This window comes from Triturus cristatus, chromosome 4_2 (genome assembly GCF_964204655.1).
Source record: "Triturus cristatus chromosome 4_2, aTriCri1.1, whole genome shotgun sequence".
Lineage (NCBI taxonomy): Eukaryota > Metazoa > Chordata > Amphibia > Caudata > Salamandridae > Triturus > Triturus cristatus.
In genome coordinates, this window is record NC_140586.1 from 650,946,421 (window position 1) to 650,966,867 (window position 20,447).

The following is a 20,447-nucleotide window of genomic DNA, read 5'->3' on the forward strand; positions in this document are numbered from 1 at the left end:
GCGCGCTGACTTCAGTTCTTGTACATAGCTTTCCGCGCCAGGAACGCAGAGCCATGCAAAGACCGACACTGGTGCCAAAAATAAAATCTAGGGGCCTGAAAAGGACAACCTTAACCCTAGATGTCAGTTCGCAGAACGGGGAGGATGGGTGGGTCGGTGAGGAATCTAACTAACTAATGTTTCTTACAGATACATCGTTACCGAAGGTAAGTAACTTGTTCATCTGAAAGAAACACGTTAGTTAGATTCCTCACCTTAGAATAGATACCCAAGCAATACCATCCCCGGTGGTGGGTCTGCGAACCAAGATCACACCAGAAAGTCCTGGAGGACAGAACGGCCAAAGAAGCCATCCCTCCGGACTTGGCTGTCAAGGCAATAATGCCTGGCAAACGTGTGTAACGAAGCCCACGTCGCCGCCTGACAGGTGTCCTGCAAAGGGACTCCCCGTCCCAAAGCAGTAGTAGCCGCTGTGGCCCGAGTAGAATGATGGGCGCGCAGCCCAACAGGAGGGTCCTTTTTCGCCAAAGAATAGCAAATTTTGATACACAAAACGACCCACCGAGAGATGGTCCGTTTGTGCACAGCTTTCCCCTTCTTAGCGCCCACGTACCCAACAAAAAGCTGGTCGTCCACCCGGAACTGTTTCGTGCGGTCCAGATAAAAGGAGAGCGCACGTTTTGGGTCCAGACGGTGGAGCCTCTCTTCCTCTTTGGAAGGATGCGGAGGCGGAAAGAAGGTGGGCAAGGTGACAGACTGCCCAAGATGAAATGGAGTCACCACTTTCGGAAGAAAGGAAGGACGAGGCCGAAGGACAACCTTGTCCGGATGAACAGAGAGAAAAGGAGGCTTTGAAGATAAAGCCTGGAGCTCACTCACCCGTCTAGCCGAGGTGATGGCTACCAGAAAAGCAGTCTTAAGAGTCAGAAGACGAAGAGTACAATTGTGAAGAGGCTCGAAGGGAGCGCACATCAGGAATGTCAAGACCAGATTCAAGTCCCACTGAGGCATTACAAAAGGGACAGGAGGGAACGTGTGAGTAATGCCTTTTAGAAAGCGTGTAACCACAGGGGACTTGAAAAGAGAAGGCTGATCAGGAAGCCGCAAGAAGGCGGAGATGGCAGCAAGATAACCTTTCAGGGTGCCCAGGGCAGAGAAAGAAGAAAGAGGAGAACCTCAGAAAGAGGGGCGGAAAGGGGATCCACAGCCTTTGCTGTGCACCATGCCACAAATTTGTTCCACCGGCAGGCGTATACCGTCTTTGTGGAGGGACGCCTGGCTGCCAGAATGATATCACAGACTTCAGGAGGCAAGTCAAATGGCATCAACTGCCGCCGCTCAATCTCCACGCATGGAGGTGGAGGCTGGACAGGTTCGGGTGGAGGACCGTCCCCTGCTGCTGCGACAGAAGATCCGAAGGGGCAGACGTATCGGGGGGTCGGTCAACATACTGAGTAGCTCGGGATACCAGTATCTTCGTGCCCAATCCGGAGCCACCAAGATGACTTGGGCCCGGTCATGCCTGATCTTCTTCAGCACTCTGGGCAGAAGTGGTATAGGCGTAAAGGCGTACAACAGACCGCAACTCCACTCGTGACGAAAAGCGTCGCCGAGCGAGTGCCGCCTTGGAAATTCCAACGCGCAGAACTGCTGACATTGCGCGTTCTCTTCGGTGGCGAATAGATCTAACCAAGGCTCTCCCCACTGCTGAAAGAGACCTTGCGCCACTTCGGAGTTCAGAGGCCATTCGTGATCCATCATGCACCAGCGGCTGAGTTCGTCCGCTCTGGCGTTCAGAGAGCCCGCCAGATGTTGAACCACTAGGGTGACGCCCTGGTGTTCCAGCCACGTCCAGAGGCGCAGAGCCTCCTGACAAAGGGTCCACGACCCCACCCCGCCCTGTTTGTTGCAATACCACATGGCGGTGGTGTTGTCCGTGAACACCTGCACGACACTGCCCCTGACAGAGGGAAGGAAGGCTTTCAGTGCAAGTCGGATCGCTCTCAACTCCAACAGGTTGATGTGGAGATGAGACTCCGCCAGAGACCAGAGGCCTCTGATCTCCGCCTCTCCCATATGGCCACCCCAGCCCAGGAGGGACGCATCCGTCACTACGACATGCTCCGGTTGGGGAAGGGAGAGGCTCCTGCCCATGACCCAATCGCGGTCCGTGAGCCACCACTGCAACTGTTGTGCAGTGCCCTCCGAGATCAAGACATGGTCGGACAGGTTGCCGTGATGCTGGGCCCACTGAAACTTCAGGTCCCACTGCAGAGCCCGCATGCGCCGCCTGGCGTGATGCACTAGTAGGATGCAGGAGGCCATCAGCCCCAGAAGCCGCAACACTAGCCTGACCGAAACCCAGGATAGAGGCCGAATGATGGGAATCAGGGCCTGTATATCCCGGACCCGACGTTCCGGTGGATAGACCCGGAACTGCGCCGAATCGAGAACTGCTCCGATGAAGAGGAGCTTCTGAGAGGGACTCAGGTGTGACTTCGGCACGTTGATGGAAAATCCCAGCAAATGAAGGAGATCCGCCGTAGTCTGGAGGTGGGAGACGACTGCCTGGGGCGAGCCCGCCTTCAACAACCAGTCGTCGAGATAGGGGAAGACTGGAACCCCTGATCTGCGCAGATGAGCTGCGACCACCGCCATCACTTTCGTGAACACCCGAGGGGCACTGGTGAGGCCGAAGGGGAGCACGGTAAACTGAAAATGCTCTTGGCCCACCGTGAACCGCAGGTAACGCCGGTGGGCCGGCAGGACGGGGATATGGAAGTATGCGTCCTGCAAGTCCAACGCTACCATCCAGTCTCCGGGGTCTAGGGCAGCTAGAACCTGAGCCAAGGTTAACATCTTGAACCTTTCCTTTCGGAGGAAGGCATTGACGTTCCGGAGGTCCAAGATGGGGCGTAGGCCCCCTTTGCCCTTCTTGGGAACCAGAAAGTAGTGGGAATAACAACCACGACCTACTTCTGGACTCGGAACGCGCTCGACGGCCCCCTTGGCCAAGAGTGCCGAAACTTCCTCGCGGAGAAGATTCTAATGCTCCCCCGAGATACGGTGGTGCTGCGGTGGCATGGCTTGAGGGGTCGTCTCGAAGGGGAGGGAGTAGCCCCTTCGGACGATTTGCAGCACCCACCTGTCCGATGTAATGGACCGCCAGTGGAGCAGGTGATGGCGAACTCTGCCGCCCACTGGCGTGGAATGGGCCTGAAAGCTCGGACTAGGAAGGCTTTGAGGCGGATGCTGCCGGGGTGGATGTGGGCTGACCACGTCGTCCTCCAGATCCGCCACGGCGGAAACCACGTCCGCGACCGCGCGCAGGTTGGTTCTGCGGCTGGTGGCTTGGCGGACGTGAGGAGGCGCCCCTTCCTTGGCCACGAAAGGGGCGAAAAGCGGAGGTGTGCGCCCGCGGAGCCGAGAGGCCCAAGGACTTGGCCGTAGCCCGGGAGTACTTAAAGCGGTTCAGCGCACTGTCCGCCTTCTCACCAAACAGGCGAGTGCCATCAAAAGGCATGTCCATGAGGGTGTTCTGGACATCCCCGGAAAAGGACGTGGACCGCATCCAGGCGTGGCGGCGGAGCGCCACCGTGGTGGAAATCGCCCTACCCAGCGAGTCCGTGGTGTCAAGCCCACATCGTATGGCGTGCCGCGCTGCATCCCTCCCATCGGCCAAAGCCTGGGTAAGACGTGTCCGGACCTCCTCCGGACACAGGGGCAGCACGTCCTCCACCGTATCCCACAGAGAATGGGAATAACGGTCCAAGAGACAGGCGGTGTTCAAAGACCGCAGGCCCAAACTAAGGGACGAGAACAGTTTCTTGCCAAACTGCTCGAGTCTCTTGGAATCCCGGTCCGGCGGAGCGGTCGGGAAGGAGGATTGGGAGGTAGAGGCCTGGATAACCAGACTCTCGGGGGTGGGGTGTTGGGACAGGAAACTGGGGTCGCCCGGAGCAGGGCGGTGGCGCCTGGCAACGTTCCTATCCACAGGAGGAACTGTGGAGGGCTTGGACCAGGTGCCCTGCAGAACGTCAGTGAGGGCCTCATTGAACGGCAGCAGAGGCTCAGTGGAGCTTGCTGCGGTTTGAAGCACCTCAGTGAGGATGTTAGTCCTCACAGCCACGGCAGGCAGCTCGAGCCCAAGGGCTGCGGCCGCCTTGCGCAGCACCACAGAAAATGCTGCACCCTCCTCCGAAGCCACAGTCGGAGGAGAAGTGAATCCAGTGTCTGGCGAGGTATCCAGACCACTGGCCTCCCCCAGTTCATCTGCCCAGTCCTGTGAAAGCTGCGACTGAACAGCCATAGGGTCCTCGAACCCCTCCCAGTCGCCCCCGTCTTCCGATTCCTGATAAACAGGAGAAATGATCGGAGCCGGACTGTAGAGATGATAGGTCTCAAGCAGCGCCGGACGCGGCGTCTGTCGACGCCGTTGCGGCGCCGGGTCCGGAATAGGGCTAAACTGGGGTTGGACGCCATCCGGAGTCGGCACCGAAGCCGTCGGCGGCGCCGGAGGTGTAGGAGTCTGCGCCGGCGTCGGTGGTTCATTCGCCGGCGCCGGTGGAGGAGTGGTTAGGTCAACCGGCGTCGACGGGGGCCCAGGCATGGGCCCCGCGGGGACCTGCGGCGTCGAGACCGGAGTCGTCGACGGCGCCGGGGCCGAAGCCGCCGGCAGGCAAGGTCGCCCAGTCGAGTCCGCGGGGCCCGAAGGCGCGCCAGCGGGCGTCGACGGCGGGGCCAGGCTCCTCATGGCCGAGAGGAAGGCACTGACCTCCGCCGGCGTCGCATTAGTCCCAGGGACCGGAGGGTATGGGGACGGGCGCGGCGCCTGCGGCTCCGCCGGAGCCGCGGGGTTGGAACCACCCGGACCCTCGGCCGAGTCGCGCGACCGGCGAGGGGAGTCCGAAGAGCGATGTCGCCTCTTGGACTTCTTAGAGCGTTTGGACTTACCCGACGACTTGGAGCCCGACGATCGATGGTGGCGTCGGCTAGGGCTCCGCGAGCGATCCTTGGACCTCCTCCTGGACCGGGATCGCGCACGACGCGGAGCAGAGTGGCGAAGCTCGAGAAGCTTGCGGGACCGCTCCCGCCGAGCCTTCGAAGTCAGGGCCTGGCAATCGGAGCACGACTCTGCGTCATGGTCGGGGCCTAAACAGTAGAGGCACCAGCGGTGGTGATCGGTCACCGACATCAGTCGATGGCAATCCTCGCAAGCCTTGAACCCAGGCATCCTACCGGCACCAGATGTCGACAGACAAGGATCAAAAGTGATCAAAAAAGATTTAGTCAAAAAAGACTAAAAGGGGTAGCTCTCCCGGATCTGCGCTTACTGGCGCGGAAAAAAGAACTGACGTCAGCGCGCGAGGGCGGCGTCTAAGTACTCCGACGACGTCATTCCGGCGCACGACGCCGACGACGGACGCGGAGCCGCAGACGACGCCTAGCGACGCGCAAGGGGTATTGCTGACGAAAAATCTTCCGGATCCAGTCTGACGCCTGGGGATATTCTAAGGTGAGGAATCTAACTAACGTGTTTCTTTCAGATATTTGTATTTAGTCACTTAAAGCTGCTCTGAGTTTTCTATAAAAACCCCATGATGTGTGTTGAATTTTGTCCAGTCTACTCATGCCATCTGAGTGCGGTGCTGTACATTGTACCCACTTGAGTAAAGCTTGCACCTACCACATTAGAAAGAAAAAGTGCTCAGAGCCATTCTGGTGTGGGAGGGAGGTGCGGTGGGGCAAAAAAGAAACAGTAAGGCATAGCTATGTTGAACGATCTGAACGATCAATCCGTCGGATACATTGGTAGACTGCCCAGGAAGAAAGTACTGGATTCTGGCGCAGCAGGGTGGTTGTGTGCTACTAATAGAAAGCTAAAGTGGCTTAGAATAAAGGGGGACTGATGCCCAGGATTACATGTACATTGCCTGACAGAACCACGTCCCTGGCCGTGAACGGACTGGGGTGACTGAAGAAGGGGCTGGGGAACCTGGTGCCGCTTGTATGCCAACCCCCTTGGAATTTCCTTAACTGGTGGGGAAACGGTTTGACAGGAGCTGAAATGTCCAGGAAACGAACTGTGCCTCTACTCTCCTGGGCTCACTGTGCCACTGGAATCAAGGTATCCTGGCTGAAGAGGGGTGAAACCCCGAAACCGGTCCTAGGATGCTTGTTTCCGGTCCAGGGAGGACCTGGCTTGGCAGTTCGGGCTGGACTGTTCCCATGAGGCACAGGGTCAAGACTGATTTGCATATGGCCATGTCTGAACTGGGGTGGCGTAGTGGGCAAAAGAACGATGGATTTAACCCAGATCTCTTGACTGGGGGTGAATGTTTTGATTTGTTCTGCATTCCGTCCATCAATTGTGTGTCTTTTCCTTTCTCGCCCTAAGTGCGCCAGGTATGCTCAGACGTGTGTCCTGGGCTCACTGTGCCACTGGAATCAAGCTATCCTGGCTGAAGAGGGGTGAAACCCCGAAACCGGTCCTAGTGTGCTTGTTTCAGGTCCAGGGACGACCTGACTTGGCAGTTCGGGCTGGACTGTTCCTATGAGGCACAGGGTCAAGACTGATTTGTATATAGCCAGGTCTAAACTGGGGTGGCATGGTGAGCAAAAGAATGATGGATTTAACCCAGATCTCTTGACTGGGGGTGAATGTTTTGATTTGTTTTGTATTCCGTCCATCAATTGTGTGTCTTTTGTCTACTCTCCTTGAAACATTCCATGACAGAATCCCCTTTCTCGCAGAAAGGCGTGCACATATCCATAAAGGAGGACTGTACATCTCCTGAGAAACCTGTGGAACACAACTATGCATAGCGACCGAGCACTGGTGTAAACCACTCATGCCAGACAATTCATAATATCAAAACCAGCACTAATCATGCATTTGGCTGCAACCTGGCCATCTTCAATGATCTGAACAAAATAGATACTCAGTTCTTTAACCCCTTCGCTGCCAGGCCTTTTCCCCTCCTGTGCCACGCCCTTTTTTGGCAATTTGGGGTAGTGCGCGCTGAGGCCCCTGTAACTTTTTTGACCACATAAGGTATCCACACCAAATTTCGTCCTTTTCTTCCAACATCATGGGGATTCTAAAGGTACTCAGGGTTTGTGGATTCTCCTAGAGGGGTCACAGAAATGAGCCAAAATACAGCAAAATGTTTTTTTTTTTTTCAGAAAAATTGGAAAAACGTGCTGCAAATGAAAGCATCTGGGTTTTTCCCTGCAAATGTTATCAAAAAAGGGTTGGTGGGGTTGAAATCACCATTTTCCCAGCTTTTCGGGGATACTAAACTTTTGTCAGAAACCCAACATTTTTTACACAGTTTTGGCATTTTTCTGGGACATAGCCTAATTTTGCTATTTTTTTGGTGCTTTTGACCTCCTTCCAGTTAATGGGAGAAATGGGTACAAAAGCAATTATGGATCCTGGAAAGCTATACATTTTCGAGAAGAAGACAAGCTTCTGAATTCAGCAAGGCGTCATTTGTGTAGATCCATCAAGGTTGTTTTATAGAAACTTACAGTTAAATATAGGATAAATTGAAAATTAGTTGAAAAAAACAGCCTTTTGTGTCAACGTTTTCACCTGTAACTTCTTCTAATTATGACAGCTCTTTGAAAGCTATATACCATTATATCCGCTGGACATTACTGGTTGTGGGGATATATAGGACTTGTAGGTTCACCAAGAACCCGATGAACCCAGAGCCAAAAACTGAGCAGCAACTTGCAATGGTTTTTTATTATGTACCGGGTATATAGTAATTATTCTGTAAAAATGTGTACGTGGAAAAATCGGTATGAAAGACACCTATGTATTTCTGAAATGGGAACAAAATATAGAGTTTAGAAACAGTAGATATTTGCACATTTCTGAAATTGGGAATACTCATACTAGCATGAGAATTATCAGTCATTTCTTAGAATGACTTCTTTTTTACACAATATCTTTAATTTGGAAGGCAGAAATGCATCGCAAGTCAATAGATAATAACAGTTCCTTTACAAATCTGAATTACCCTACGTCTCCCGATAAAAATGGTACCTCACTTGTGTGGGTAGGCATAGTGCCCGCGACAGGAAACGGCGCAAAACGCAACGTGGTCACACCTCAATTTCGCAGTGAAAAAGGACCCTTTTTTGGCAAAATGTCTAGCTGTAGTTTTTGAACCCTAGCTATGCGGGCACCTTGGGAAACCTAGCAAACCTATACATTTTTGAAAACTAGACACCCAGGGGAATCCAGGATGGGGTGACTTGACTGCCTCCCACCAGGGTCTGTTACCCAGAATCCCTTGCAAACCTAAACAATGGACAAAAAAAACATTTTCCCCACATTTCTGTGGTGGCAAGTTCCGGAATCTGCGTGGATCCACAAATTTCCACCCACCCCGTGTTCCCCAAAGTCTTACGAGAAAAACGGTACCTCACTTGTGTTGGTCGGCCTAGTGCCCGCAACAGGAAACGGCGCAAAACGCAACGTGGTCACACCTCAATTTTGCAGTGAAAAATGACCCTTTTCTGGCAAAATGTCTAGCTGTAGTTTTTGAACCCTAGCTCTGCGGGCACCTTGGGAACCTAGCAAACCTATACATTTCTGAAAACTAGACACCCGTGTGCTTCCAGGGAGGCATGGCTTGCGTGGATCCCCCAACGTTTCCTTACCCAGAATGCCCTGCAAACCTCAAATTTAGCTGAAAATATCACCTTTTTCACACATTTTTGTGTGGGAAAGTTGAGGCATCACCGGGCTGACACAAATTTCCTACCACCCAGCGTTCCCCCGGGTCTCCCGATAAAAACAGTGCCTCACTCGTGTGGGAGGCCCAAGTACCCGCGACAGGCAAGGCCCCAAAACGTTTTGAGGCGACATGAAAATTGCCTACCTCAAAACGACCTGGTTTTGCAAGGGGGGTCACCTGGGTTTTTGGCCCCGTGCTCGGTGGCCACCTAGGGGAACCTACCATACCCACACATTTCTGAAAACTAGACACCCGGGGGATTCCAGGGAGGTATGGCTTGCATGGATCCCCCAACGTTTCCTTACCCAAAATGCCCTGCAAACCTCAAATTTAGCTGAAAAAAAAATCACCTTTTTCACACATTTTTGTGTGGGAAAGTTGAGGCATCACCGGGCTGACACAAATTTCCTACCACCCAGCGTTTCCCCGGGTCTCCCGATAAAAACGGTGCCTCACTCGTATGACCCAAGTACCCGCGACAGGCAAGGCCCCAAAACGTATTGAGGCGACATGAAACACTGGCAACTCAACAGATTGGTTTAGATGGAAGGGAGAAATAACTTTAGGAAGGAATTTGGGATTTGTCTTGAAGACCACTTTGTTATGATGGAGTTGTAAAAATGGTTCTTGAATAGTTAGTGCCTGTAGCTCACTGACTTCTAAGAGATGTAATGGCCACAAAGAAAGCGGCCTTCCATGTAAGAAATTGTAGCTCGCATTTATGCAGAGGTTCGAATGGAGGGCCCATTAGCCTTGTGAGGACAATGTTTAAATTCCACACTGGTGAGGGTGGTACTCTAGGAGGAATGATTCTTTTAAGGCTTTCCATAAATGCTTTAATGGCAGGTACCCTGAATAATGACAAGCGTTGTAAGTAAGCTGCTATGGCAGCGAGATGTAATCTAATTGATGTGTATGCTAGATTACATCTTTGAAGATGCAGTAGGTAACATTTGATGGGCTGAGTGGAGGCATCTAGAGGATTGATGATGTTATTGTTACAGTATATAACAAATCTTTTCCACTTGGCTGCATAGCAGGCCCTAGTGGTAGGGCGCCTAGCTTCTTTGATGACGTTCATGCAATAGGTGGAAGATTGAGATAACCAAACTCTAGGAATTCAGGAGCCAGATCGCCAGGTTGAGCTGTGCTGGATCTGGATGTCTGATCTCTCCATGGTTCTGTGTCAAGAGCTGTGGGGAGACGTGTAGTTTTTGGTGCGGGACTACTGATAGTTCCAGCAATATTGTGTACCAGGGTTGTCTGGCCCATGTTGGAGCAACTAGGATCAGTGTTAGTGACTGATGTTGCAGCTTGCGCACCACTAATGGAATGAGTAGGAGAGGTGGAAAAGCGTACGCAAATCTGCCTGACCAGTTCATCCATATCGCATTACCTTTGGACAATGTATGTGGATATCTGGGGGCGAAGCTTGGGCATTTTGTGTTGTAATGTGTGGCGAAGAGATCTATCTCTGGCTGCCCCCACATTTGGAACAACGGTTGAAGTGGGTGAAGTTCCCACTCGTGAATCTGTTGTGTCTGCCGACTTAACAGATCTGCCATGTGATTTTGAATTCCTGGGAGATGTTGGGCTAACAGGAATATGTTTTGAGGAATGGCCCATCTCCATATGATCTGTGCTAGTTGAGAGCGCTGGAGAGAGTGCGTCCCCCCGTTTTCATAAATAGTACATTGCTGTCATATTGTCCGTGCGGACTAAAACAGCTTTGCCTGATATCTGCTTCTTGAATTATTTTAATGCCAGAAAGATTACTAGTTACTCCAAATGATTGATGTGGATTAGTTTTTGCTGAGGCGTCCATGTGCCCTGTATGATGTGATGAAGTAGATGAGCTCCCCAGTTGGTGAGCGATGCGTCTGCTGTTAGCACAATCTGTGGAACCGGCTCTATGAACGGTCGCCCTTTGGAAAGGTTTTGGGTGTTCCACCACTGCAGAGAGTGATGTGTGCGGCCGTCCACCAACACCAGATCTGTTAGTTGACCTTGAGCTTGGTTCCACTGACGTGCCAGGCATTCCTGTAAGGGGCACATCTGGAGTCTTGCATGAGGTACTATGACTATGCAAGAGGCCATTATCCCTATGAGTTGCATGAACACAATTGAGCTGGGAGTGAGTGTTGCGGCTGGAACCTTGTTATTAGGGCTTGTATGCTTGCTATCCTGGCTGGACTGGGATAAGCAAGGCTCTTTGAGGTGTTTATTGTGGCACCCAGATATTGTTGGATGTGGGATACTTGAAGGTGTGACTTTGCGAGGTTTATGGTAAACCCTGAGTCGTGAAGTAGTTGGATTGTGGTGTGTGTGATTTACACACTGGGTATGTGACTTGGCTTTTATGAGCCAGTCGTCCAAATATGGGAAGACGTGAATTCGTTGTCTTCTTAGGTGGGCTGCCACCACTGCCAGACATTTTGTGAAGACTCTGGGTGCTGTGATGACTCCGAATGGGAGAACCTTGAACTGGAAATGCTGTCCGTCCACCACAAACCGAAGATATTTCCTGTGAGGAGGATGAATGGGAATGTGGAAGTAGGTGTCCTTGGGGTCTAATGTGGTAAGGAAGTCGCCTTGTTTGAGTAGTGGGAGGACCTATTGAAGAGTGACCATGTAGAAATGGTCTGATTATATGTAGAGGTTTAATGGCCGGAGGTCCAAAATGGGCCTCATAGTTCCGTCCTTCTTTGGAATGAGGGGGTGTTTTGGTGATGAAGGGGAACTGGTTCTATGGCAGAGGGAGAGTACCTCTTGTTTCAGAAGCGTTAAGTGGTGTGGTGACATTGGACGCTGTTTGGGTGGTATGTTTGGGGGAGTGGAAGGGAGTTCTAGGCAGTAACCTGATTGGATGATTTGTCTCACCCACCTGTCTGTGGTGATGTTGTTCCAGACAGGTAGGAACTGTAGCAATCTTCCCCCGACCGGAGTAGAGTGGTCCAGGGGAGTGGAGAGAAGTCATTGGTTAGGGGTGGAGGCGGTACGAGTATTGGTAGTTTTGCCTCTACCCTTGTTGTTGTTGCCTCTATAGCCTCCTCTATAATAGCCTCTGTTAGAGGAGGTCTGGGCAGGACTCTTGTAGGAAGTAGAGGGGTTATCAGTGGCAAAACCTCTAGAGGTGCCCCTATAAGAGGAGCGACGAGGAACTTCTGGGAGCTTGCGATTGCAAAGCTCTCATTGATTTGGCAGTGTCAGTATCCTTTTTCATCTTTTCTAAAGATGAATCTACAGTGGGCCCAAATAAGTGTTCCTGGTCAAATGGTTGATTAAAGATGGTGGTTTGAACCTCTGGTTTAAAGCCGGAAAAGCGCAGCCAGGCATGTGTGCGTAAAAGGACACTGGTATTAATAGCCCGGGATGCTGTATCTGCAGCATCCAGAGCACAGCGAATGGCGGTGTTAGTTATGAGCTTGCCTTCCTGGATGAGATCATTAGCTTGTGTTTTGTATTGGTCTGGAAGGTGTTGTAGTAGTGTCTCTAGCTCGTCATAGTGTGCCCTGTCATATCTTGCAAGCAAAGCCTGTGTTAGCAATCCTCCATATGTTAGCTGCTTGGGACGCCGTTCTTTTACCAGACGTGTCCAGCAGCTTTGATCCTTTGTCAGGAGGTGGGGCATCTCCTGTGGTTTGTGAATTAGCCCTTTTCCTGGCGTTGGAGACCACTAAGGAATCTAAGGGTACTTGTCCTTTAATATAAACAGGGTCAGCTGGAGCAGCTTTGTACTTTTTTTCCACCCTGGGTTAATGACTCTGGCCCTTATAGGGTCCTTAAACACTTCAGGAGCGTGTTTGATTACCCCCTTTAACATTGGGAGAATGGCAGTGGACCTTTGGGATGGTGCAAGTGTCCATGAGGAACTCTTCCTCTACAGGGTCTGTGTGTAAGTTTACCCCGTGATATTCTGCTGCTCTGTGTGTAAGCTGAGTGAACCCTATAGTGTCCTCAGGTGTGTCTGGGACATCTGGTGTGTTATAATCCTCCCATGGGTCTTTTGGGGTACCAGGAGGACTGGGTTCCCCTAAAGGTTGATCATCCCCAAGGCCGTCAGAGGTGTCATCATCATCCGGAGGTGGAGGAGATGGTGAGGGGGGTGAGTATGGGATAGGCGAGTGGTGTGGAGGGGGAGGAGGAGAAGGAATCCTTAAAGGAGAAGTTGCAATGTCTCTCTTTTTTAAAGGAAAAGGAGCTGGTACAGGTTTGTCCATTTTCCGTTTCTTTGAAGGGCTTAGTATGAGTTGACCTGTTTTAGGGTCTTTTTGAAGTGTATTTTGAGTTGGATCCGGTCGAAAAAGCTCCTCCTCTGATGTGTGTTCCTTCGGTGCTGATTTTTTCGGGTCCGATTGCTTGTGTGTCAGAGGTTTTTGGAGTCGTTTTGTGCTCTTTAGTCCTGGAATCAGGAGTTTTCTTCGATACCAGTTGTTTTTTCTGTTCTGACGGTGTTTTTGGATCCATAGGCTGAGCGCCAGTGGTGATCGGAATTGGGAGTTTAGCCGATCCTGAGGATTTTCTAGGCTTCGAAAGACTGAGCGCCCGAAGCTTTCGGAACCGGGTGTCTCAGTTCCGACAATTTTTTCGGAGCCGGTGCGTCCGTGCCGGTGGATTTCGGCGCCGAAGGCGTCGATGTGGAACTAGACGCTGGTGCAAAGGAAGGTAGTGGTTTATTTTTCAGTGCTGGGGATGGAGTTTCGGCACCAACGGCAGGCTGGCTCGATCCCGAGTGGCCTGAAGGCTTTTATATCTGCTTCTTTGCCGAGCCTGAAGGCGGGGCGTGAGAAGTTCTGTCTCGGTGTGCACCTAGGCCCGAAGGTGTGACCGAAGCCTTTTTGGGAATGGGTGGTGGGGAGGGGTCAACGTCAGTACTTCCGACCCGCTGCCCCGGAGTGATGTCTTTGACGTCGGAGTCACTGGCTTCGGAGCTGATGGTGCTGTACTGGATCTGCTCCTGCTCCGGTACATTAATGCCTTCCTGGAAGATGTCGTCGGGAATGATGTCGATGATCGAGCCATGGTTCTTCGAGCTCGACGATCCTGAATTGTCTTCTTGGAGCGGAAAGAGGCACAAGCTGGACAGTCTTTGGCCGCGTGCTCGGGCGAAAGGCAGATCGGCGTGTGGAAACTTGGATCCACATTTAGGACACTTCTTGAAGGGAGTCCTTTCCATGAGCCGAAGGCCTGATGGGGAAGGTAGGACCGAAGGTCTGCGTCGACGACCGGAATCGAAGATTTGAAGTTTGGAGAGATGCGCGTCGAATGGGAACGCGATCAAAACAATACCGAAGTTAGGGTGAAGGATTTTGTGATGAAAAGATGATCGGTAACGACACCGAACTGGAGCGCGATGAAAACATCCGAGCCTGATGGAGAAAAAAACCAATCTAATGATGGAGTCGATGCCCATGCGCACTATTGTCCAATGGAGGAGCCACCTATCTCATGACTTTCTAAGACTTTCCAAGACAACAACAAAGTGCAAACATCCGGGCCAAACACCAGATGGCTATCTATGCACAGTGTGTGTGATCTGCAGCTCATATGCCTCGAACATATAATTTCCCCACAGATGATCATATGAGAAATCAGATTCTAAAGATGACAATTATGTTGCGGAGAACTGTCGGCTTACAGTACAATTCTCACACGTCTACCTTTAGTCAGTCTTTCTACATCCAACCACAAGGCGGCAAAATAATGCAAAGCACGTGAATGTATGACAGCCTCAAACTGCAAACTATTGTTAGAAGGAACGTCATCCTTCCATCACACTGTAATTAGGGATGGAGACAATTCTTGTGTGTTGTGCACGATCTGCTTCTTTTTTACATCTAGGACAACATGGGAGGCAATTCCCCCCACAATCTGACTCTTTGCTTCAACACAACACTATAGGCAATGTTTATTTCAAATCACATTGGGTCACTACTACTTACACAGATTATTTACAGTAAAACAGTGACTCTTGACTGTGCCTTGCATTATTTGAAAGGAATTCACAAATGTAAATATGGGATGCAAGGAAAACAAAATGAAAATTTTAACTTATCACTGCCCTGATATACTAGGTGCATTTACTTTTTATATTATAATCTTCTCAAGTCGAACTATTTAAGGCACTATCAACACCAGAGAAAGGTAAAGCATCTTAACCAAATGTGACAGTCAGAGTCATGGAGGGATATTATGAATGTATACACATTGCAAACAGAAGTTAAATGAACACTCAGCAAACATAGTAGGACCCCCCCCCCCCACATAGACCATCACTGCAAGGTTGATACAGTATCTCTTTTAATATGCACTTTAGGCTTCCCCTTTCTCTTCTTTCTAAAGCACTTCAGACAACATGTTCAAATTGCTTACAAAATATATTTACATTTCTGGTCTATACAAGTGGGAAATGCATCTGAATTGATCATTGAGCTTTTTACGCACTTATTCTTCAGAGGTATCTGTAATTACTTAAAACAGGGAAATGAAAACTGGGCGAAACCATCACTGCACAGCCACAAGTAAACTGTGAAATCACACTTATTCATATACAGGTCATTAAATCAGGGGATTTTATACACAGTATAAAGGAGTGTCCTGCTGTCACAAGCATAATTAAGGTACAGTGTAGTGATAAAATAGGTTTGCACACACAGTATTAAACAAATCATTAAAATGAAAATAAAACTCACTAATCCTTATTTTTAGAATTACTTTGAATGGATGATCATCTTCAAAAATCTAAAATGTATTGCAACTATGAAGTGAAAGCCAGATATGGCATGTAACTTTTATAACTCCCTCTACAACTGCATTTAGCCAAGCTTATTAGTTCCGGGTGAAATACATCTTGATGCACAAGGTGCCACAAACTAATTTGATTGAAATGTATGATTTTCTTATTCAATCCTTAACACTCAAACAGGTTTATTGTTTTAGATCATCTTCCTTCGGGGTCGTCAAAACTGAAGTACTTTACAAAAAAAAACCTGCAAAGAAAGCGTTAGCTAATAAATGCTGGTAAAACACTGTACACCACATTCGAATCTAAAAACAGTTGATAGGGATTAAAAGTATATGTAAACACGTTAGAGATTTCTTCATTTTCCTCTTGTGAAGTGTTAGGCAGTGGATATGTTGCTCAAAAGAGGAACAGAATGTTTTTGAGGACCACTTTACAAACACAGAATGTATACAGCTGGCAGATAGTGGAAAGTTTCTTTCAATAGTTCATTGACAATTGTAGAATCAATAAATAGTAGAAAAATAATCCTTTGCTTAAAAATTTTGAGATGCATTTTTTCATATTATAAGCCGCACAGAACAAATGCAACATATTGTCTTTCGATTAAAAAAACATTCCCATGAAATTAAAACTTCTTTCTTTCCAATCTGTGTGTCACAGATTTGCATTTTTTCCAGTTGAAGAAAAGTCCATAACTTCCATGGCTCAGCTACTTAAGAGTTAGCAAATGTTTAGTTATAAAAAATAGCTCCTTCATTTGAAGGTGTGCATGCCCTCTGCTCCACCCGACAGGTCCAGTTCCAAGCCTTCCATTAAGGAACGAAAACTCCAAAAATAAATCCTCCTGACTTTTCTATAGGACTGGTCCAATTCAATCTTGCGCATTGAGGAACATTTTCCGGCTATAAATCCTCCTTGAAAGTTAACAGTCCATGGAAATTAGCAAAACCACTTTCCAATGCGCAGATACAAATTGTCAAATGCTGCTTAAAGGATTCTTTAAACATCCCATTGTCAAACAACAACAGTCATTAGCATCCTGCATCAACAGTGTGTACTGTGACTGCAGCCTGCAGGTGGTGACTGTGATGAAGGGTTGGGTGATGCAATCTGTAGTGGTGAAATTTGTGACTGAGTAGAGCAGCAGTTTGAGGAGGCGTGTCGAGCTCCAGATCTTCGTCGTGGTTTCCCACATCCACTCCAGCAGACATGGGGTCGTTACTGCCTGGAGGGTTTTCACTATCTTCTTGAGGACTCATGGTGCTGTAGCCTAGAAAGAAATAAACACAATCAATGTATAATGATATTTACAGCGTAAATGGATTAGTAGCTGTAAAAAACACAAGTCAAATGAAACCAATAAATCTTTCTAAACAAATAGTTCTTGCAATTATCAGGACCCTCTAGGTAGGATCAGGTTTACAAATGTTAACTAGTACTACTAAGTTCACAGATAACTGTGAGTAGAGTCATTATTGACATAAATTATTGTAAATGTTCAGCTTGGGGGCAAAAGTGGGTCTACATGCTGATTAGAACCGGGCTCCCCTTAGTTACTACACCATGCTACAGATTATGTGGATTCGAATACAATATTGATTTTGAAAAATATTTGTTTCAAAAGGATTTGTAATTTTTTTTACGTAAAATGCTTAGGTTTTTAAGATGACCAATGCCAATGAAGTGAAACACTATATTTTGGATTTTTCAATTAGACAATAGTTGATCCAAACAGCAATACTAATAACAATACAACCTTGAAAACAGTTTTGTGTTGCACAAAGCACTAGTGTATTCAATAAAAGACTTTATAAAGAATTATGAAAAATATTAGTTCAATTTATGGACAGTGTCTTATAGTGAATCATCAAAGAACCGCTAAATATAACATTTATCAAGTACGGAGTTCCATGTATTATCTGTTTTATAGCACAAAATTCCAGAAAATGTGCACAACTGCTATAGTAGAAGAGGCTGAAAGTCTTACCGTGATCGCTCTCAGTTCCAGACCTGCCCCAGTAGCGGCGACGTCGCTCTGGACTGTGCGCATGTCTCTCTATTACAGCCGCTATAAATCGAGTGTTACTGACTGTTGGAAAATTAGAAAGTTTGTATAATTTATTAGATGGCTTTTCACATATCAGTATCAGTGAAAGGTTTACAAAGAGCAATATATTCTGATCAGAGTAAGATAGTATCTGTGAATATTTACTTTTGGAAGTAAAAGGGTGACTATTCTGTTACTCAAAGTAATAATAACATTTGGAGATGGTGTGAAATACTAGCATTAAAGGCAGTTCTAATTAACCTAATCAAGAGCAATACACATTGCATTAGTAGCAGTTGGATGACCATTAAATTTGTAGATTTTTATAGCGTGGCTTATCACCCATGAGGGTATTCAGGCGCAGTCCATGGGCACAGGGAGATAAAGTGATTTGCCCAGAATCATAGGACATTGAGCCGATGCCGAGACTAGAACATGGATCCCCAGCTCCCGAGTCGACAGCTCTGAGAGGTGCGCAACAACATTTCAAAATATTTACATCTGCATATCTCCATGGTGAAATGCGAAGGACACAGTGTGATTCTCTGTAAGTATTTAACCATTTAATACAATAGTAAGGCACATTAACTGTGATTAATAGCTTTATCATTGAGGAAATAGAATTAAAAGCAGTATGTTAGTGAGCACTATTGACATGAAAACCATTTTTTAGTCATAGGGACAACGTAGAAAGCAACCTGAAACTCTTATTGGATGATGTTTGGATCAGTGGAGGGCTAAACCTCCACATAATCCATTGACTTTCTGTTTACCTCAAGGCAGTTCTGGAGTTCATCGCTCAGAGGCATAATTAACTGGGACCGACTGAAACCTAACTGATTAACACAATTCCTGCTTGTAGTTGGAGCCACAGCCAGGGTTTTATGTGCCTGAAGATTAGGCAGGGTTCTCATTAATAAAAAAAAATTGAAGGTCAAGACCATGCCTTTTTTCCCAGTACAGAATAAACCCCCATCAATTTTCTGCTTATCCTGGAACAAACTCTGGGTTTCTCTCCTGCTAAGTGGTCACAAGAGGATAGGATAAACAATCAATTATGTGGTCTGAGAGAGACCAACAACAACATGACCTTATCCACTTGGCTATCTGACTTTGTGTATTTGGTTGCAGGCCTGGAGGATTCTGTTGGAGAGCTCTCTTTTGGATTGCCAAATCTATCTCTTTCATTAAGTGCACCAGCAGATTAACAGCCTCTTTAGAAAGACAATACCTGAAAACAGCATGTTACGTTGAACTTGGTCTTTAGAATAGAAATTGAATAGTGACAGCTGACAGTGCACCCTAGAGATAATGCCACGCTGCATCCTTCGATTCCATGCTTCAAACATGATCAAGGATGCTCTTATCTTACCCAATGACAATCTGCATAAAATGACTCGTGCCTCTTGTAGCTAATCATCCAAGACAAGTTGTCTCAAACTGTTCTGCTTTAATAATACAGGTTTGACAGTTCTGTGAATCCACTGGAACTATTTTAATAGTCCTCAAGTTGGTTATGGTTTTAAATTAGTAGATCCAGCTGCACAATTCAACAACAGCACAGGCATTGGAAAACATTACTTATGGTGTTGGAGAAAGCCCAATTCTAACAAAAGTTCATATATGTTGCCCATTTTATTAATGAAACATTCAACCAAAAAAGGTGGCAGGCACATCAGAAAAGTTTATGCTTAATGTCAAGACACTTGTGAACCACTAGGACGACAAAAGAGGGAACAGGAGCTCTAAGTGTCAACATCACATCAGTAATGGTGATCATGGCCGCAAAAGTATTAAAAGATTTAATAATAGGTTAGCCAACGCTTGAACCCTTTGTAGAGAAAATGTTAATATTTGTACTCCTTTATATTGTCACATGGAGCTTTTTTCAAAGTACAATAAGACAAGCAACTTTTAGAGAAATTTCTCACATACAGAGCCTCAATTTCCCACTGCCAATATACGCTACAGCATCTTGCTTACCATTCCTTAAATTCCTACTAGATTCCCTGCTTCCACAGCATAGTATTGGACATAAATCCTGTTAATTTAAACAGGTTAGAAGGAACAATAAATGCCAGATTTTATTATCTTAAAAAGCCAGAAAGCCATGAGAATATGGTGCGCGTAATAGACACCAATAGGCCATGGGAGGATCTATGTGCGCGCCTCGGGCCAATTGCGTGCAGTCTTTCAGAATAATACGCATGCAAAGGCCAATGGGGGAGCTGAAAAGGAAACGCACGAGCGTGTGCGATTCCTAGGTCAGCTTGATTTCCCAGTTTTTCACCTACTAAAGGTCTCGCGACCCGCGCGAGCACTGCTGCGCAGTGCAACGCAGGTTGCGAGACCTAAAAATGATATCCGAGGTGGTATACAGAATAAAAGAGCTCATCATCATTAACTGGGTCAGGAACTAAAAAATGGCTGCTCATCAACATGTTGTGGGGACTACAAAATACCCCACATTGAAAATGGAATACATGGGGCAGAGCTTGGCGCCTGATCAAGATGGCTGCTGGCAGAGTGCAGTGACTGGGCTATCTCTCGCGCCTTGCTACCTGGTGTGCCGCCGCCTGGGAATGTAGGGCTGGTCTCCCCAGGCTACCTCTGGTCACAGGGAGCTATGACATGCTCCATGGAGCCACCAGGATATGGACCGCTTCCTCAGACACTTGGATCGGGCCTGGCAAATAAACATCAGCGGCCCAGAACCATACAAACGGGACTCCCAAAATATCGCTTCTGACTTCTCACTGGCATAAAGCGGTGCAACGTGCAGCCGATGACAGGGACCTGTGCTTACTGTGAAAACATCCAGTAGCCCACAGAGACACGAGTGCCTGGGAGGCCTGGACGAAGGAAGGGGGTGAGCCCGCATGGTGCAGCCACAATGTGGATT

The 20,447-nt window shown here is 48.1% G+C and overlaps 1 protein-coding gene across 1 annotated transcript in view; it reads right to left on the reverse strand.

The window, feature by feature from the left end:
• Window positions 1–15,036: 15,036 nt before the first annotated feature.
• The window catches only part of CACHD1 (cache domain containing 1), a 355,333-nt gene continuing 349,922 nt past the window's right edge, over window positions 15,037–20,447 (reverse strand). Inside the window, exons 26-27 of the mRNA XM_085602381.1 lie at window positions 17,486–17,587; window positions 15,037–16,768 (exon numbers count right to left, since the gene is read on the reverse strand). Coding sequence (XP_085458507.1) covers window positions 16,530–16,768; window positions 17,486–17,587 — 341 coding nt within the window. The 3' untranslated portion in view covers window positions 15,037–16,529. The remainder of the gene's footprint in view (window positions 16,769–17,485; window positions 17,588–20,447) is intronic.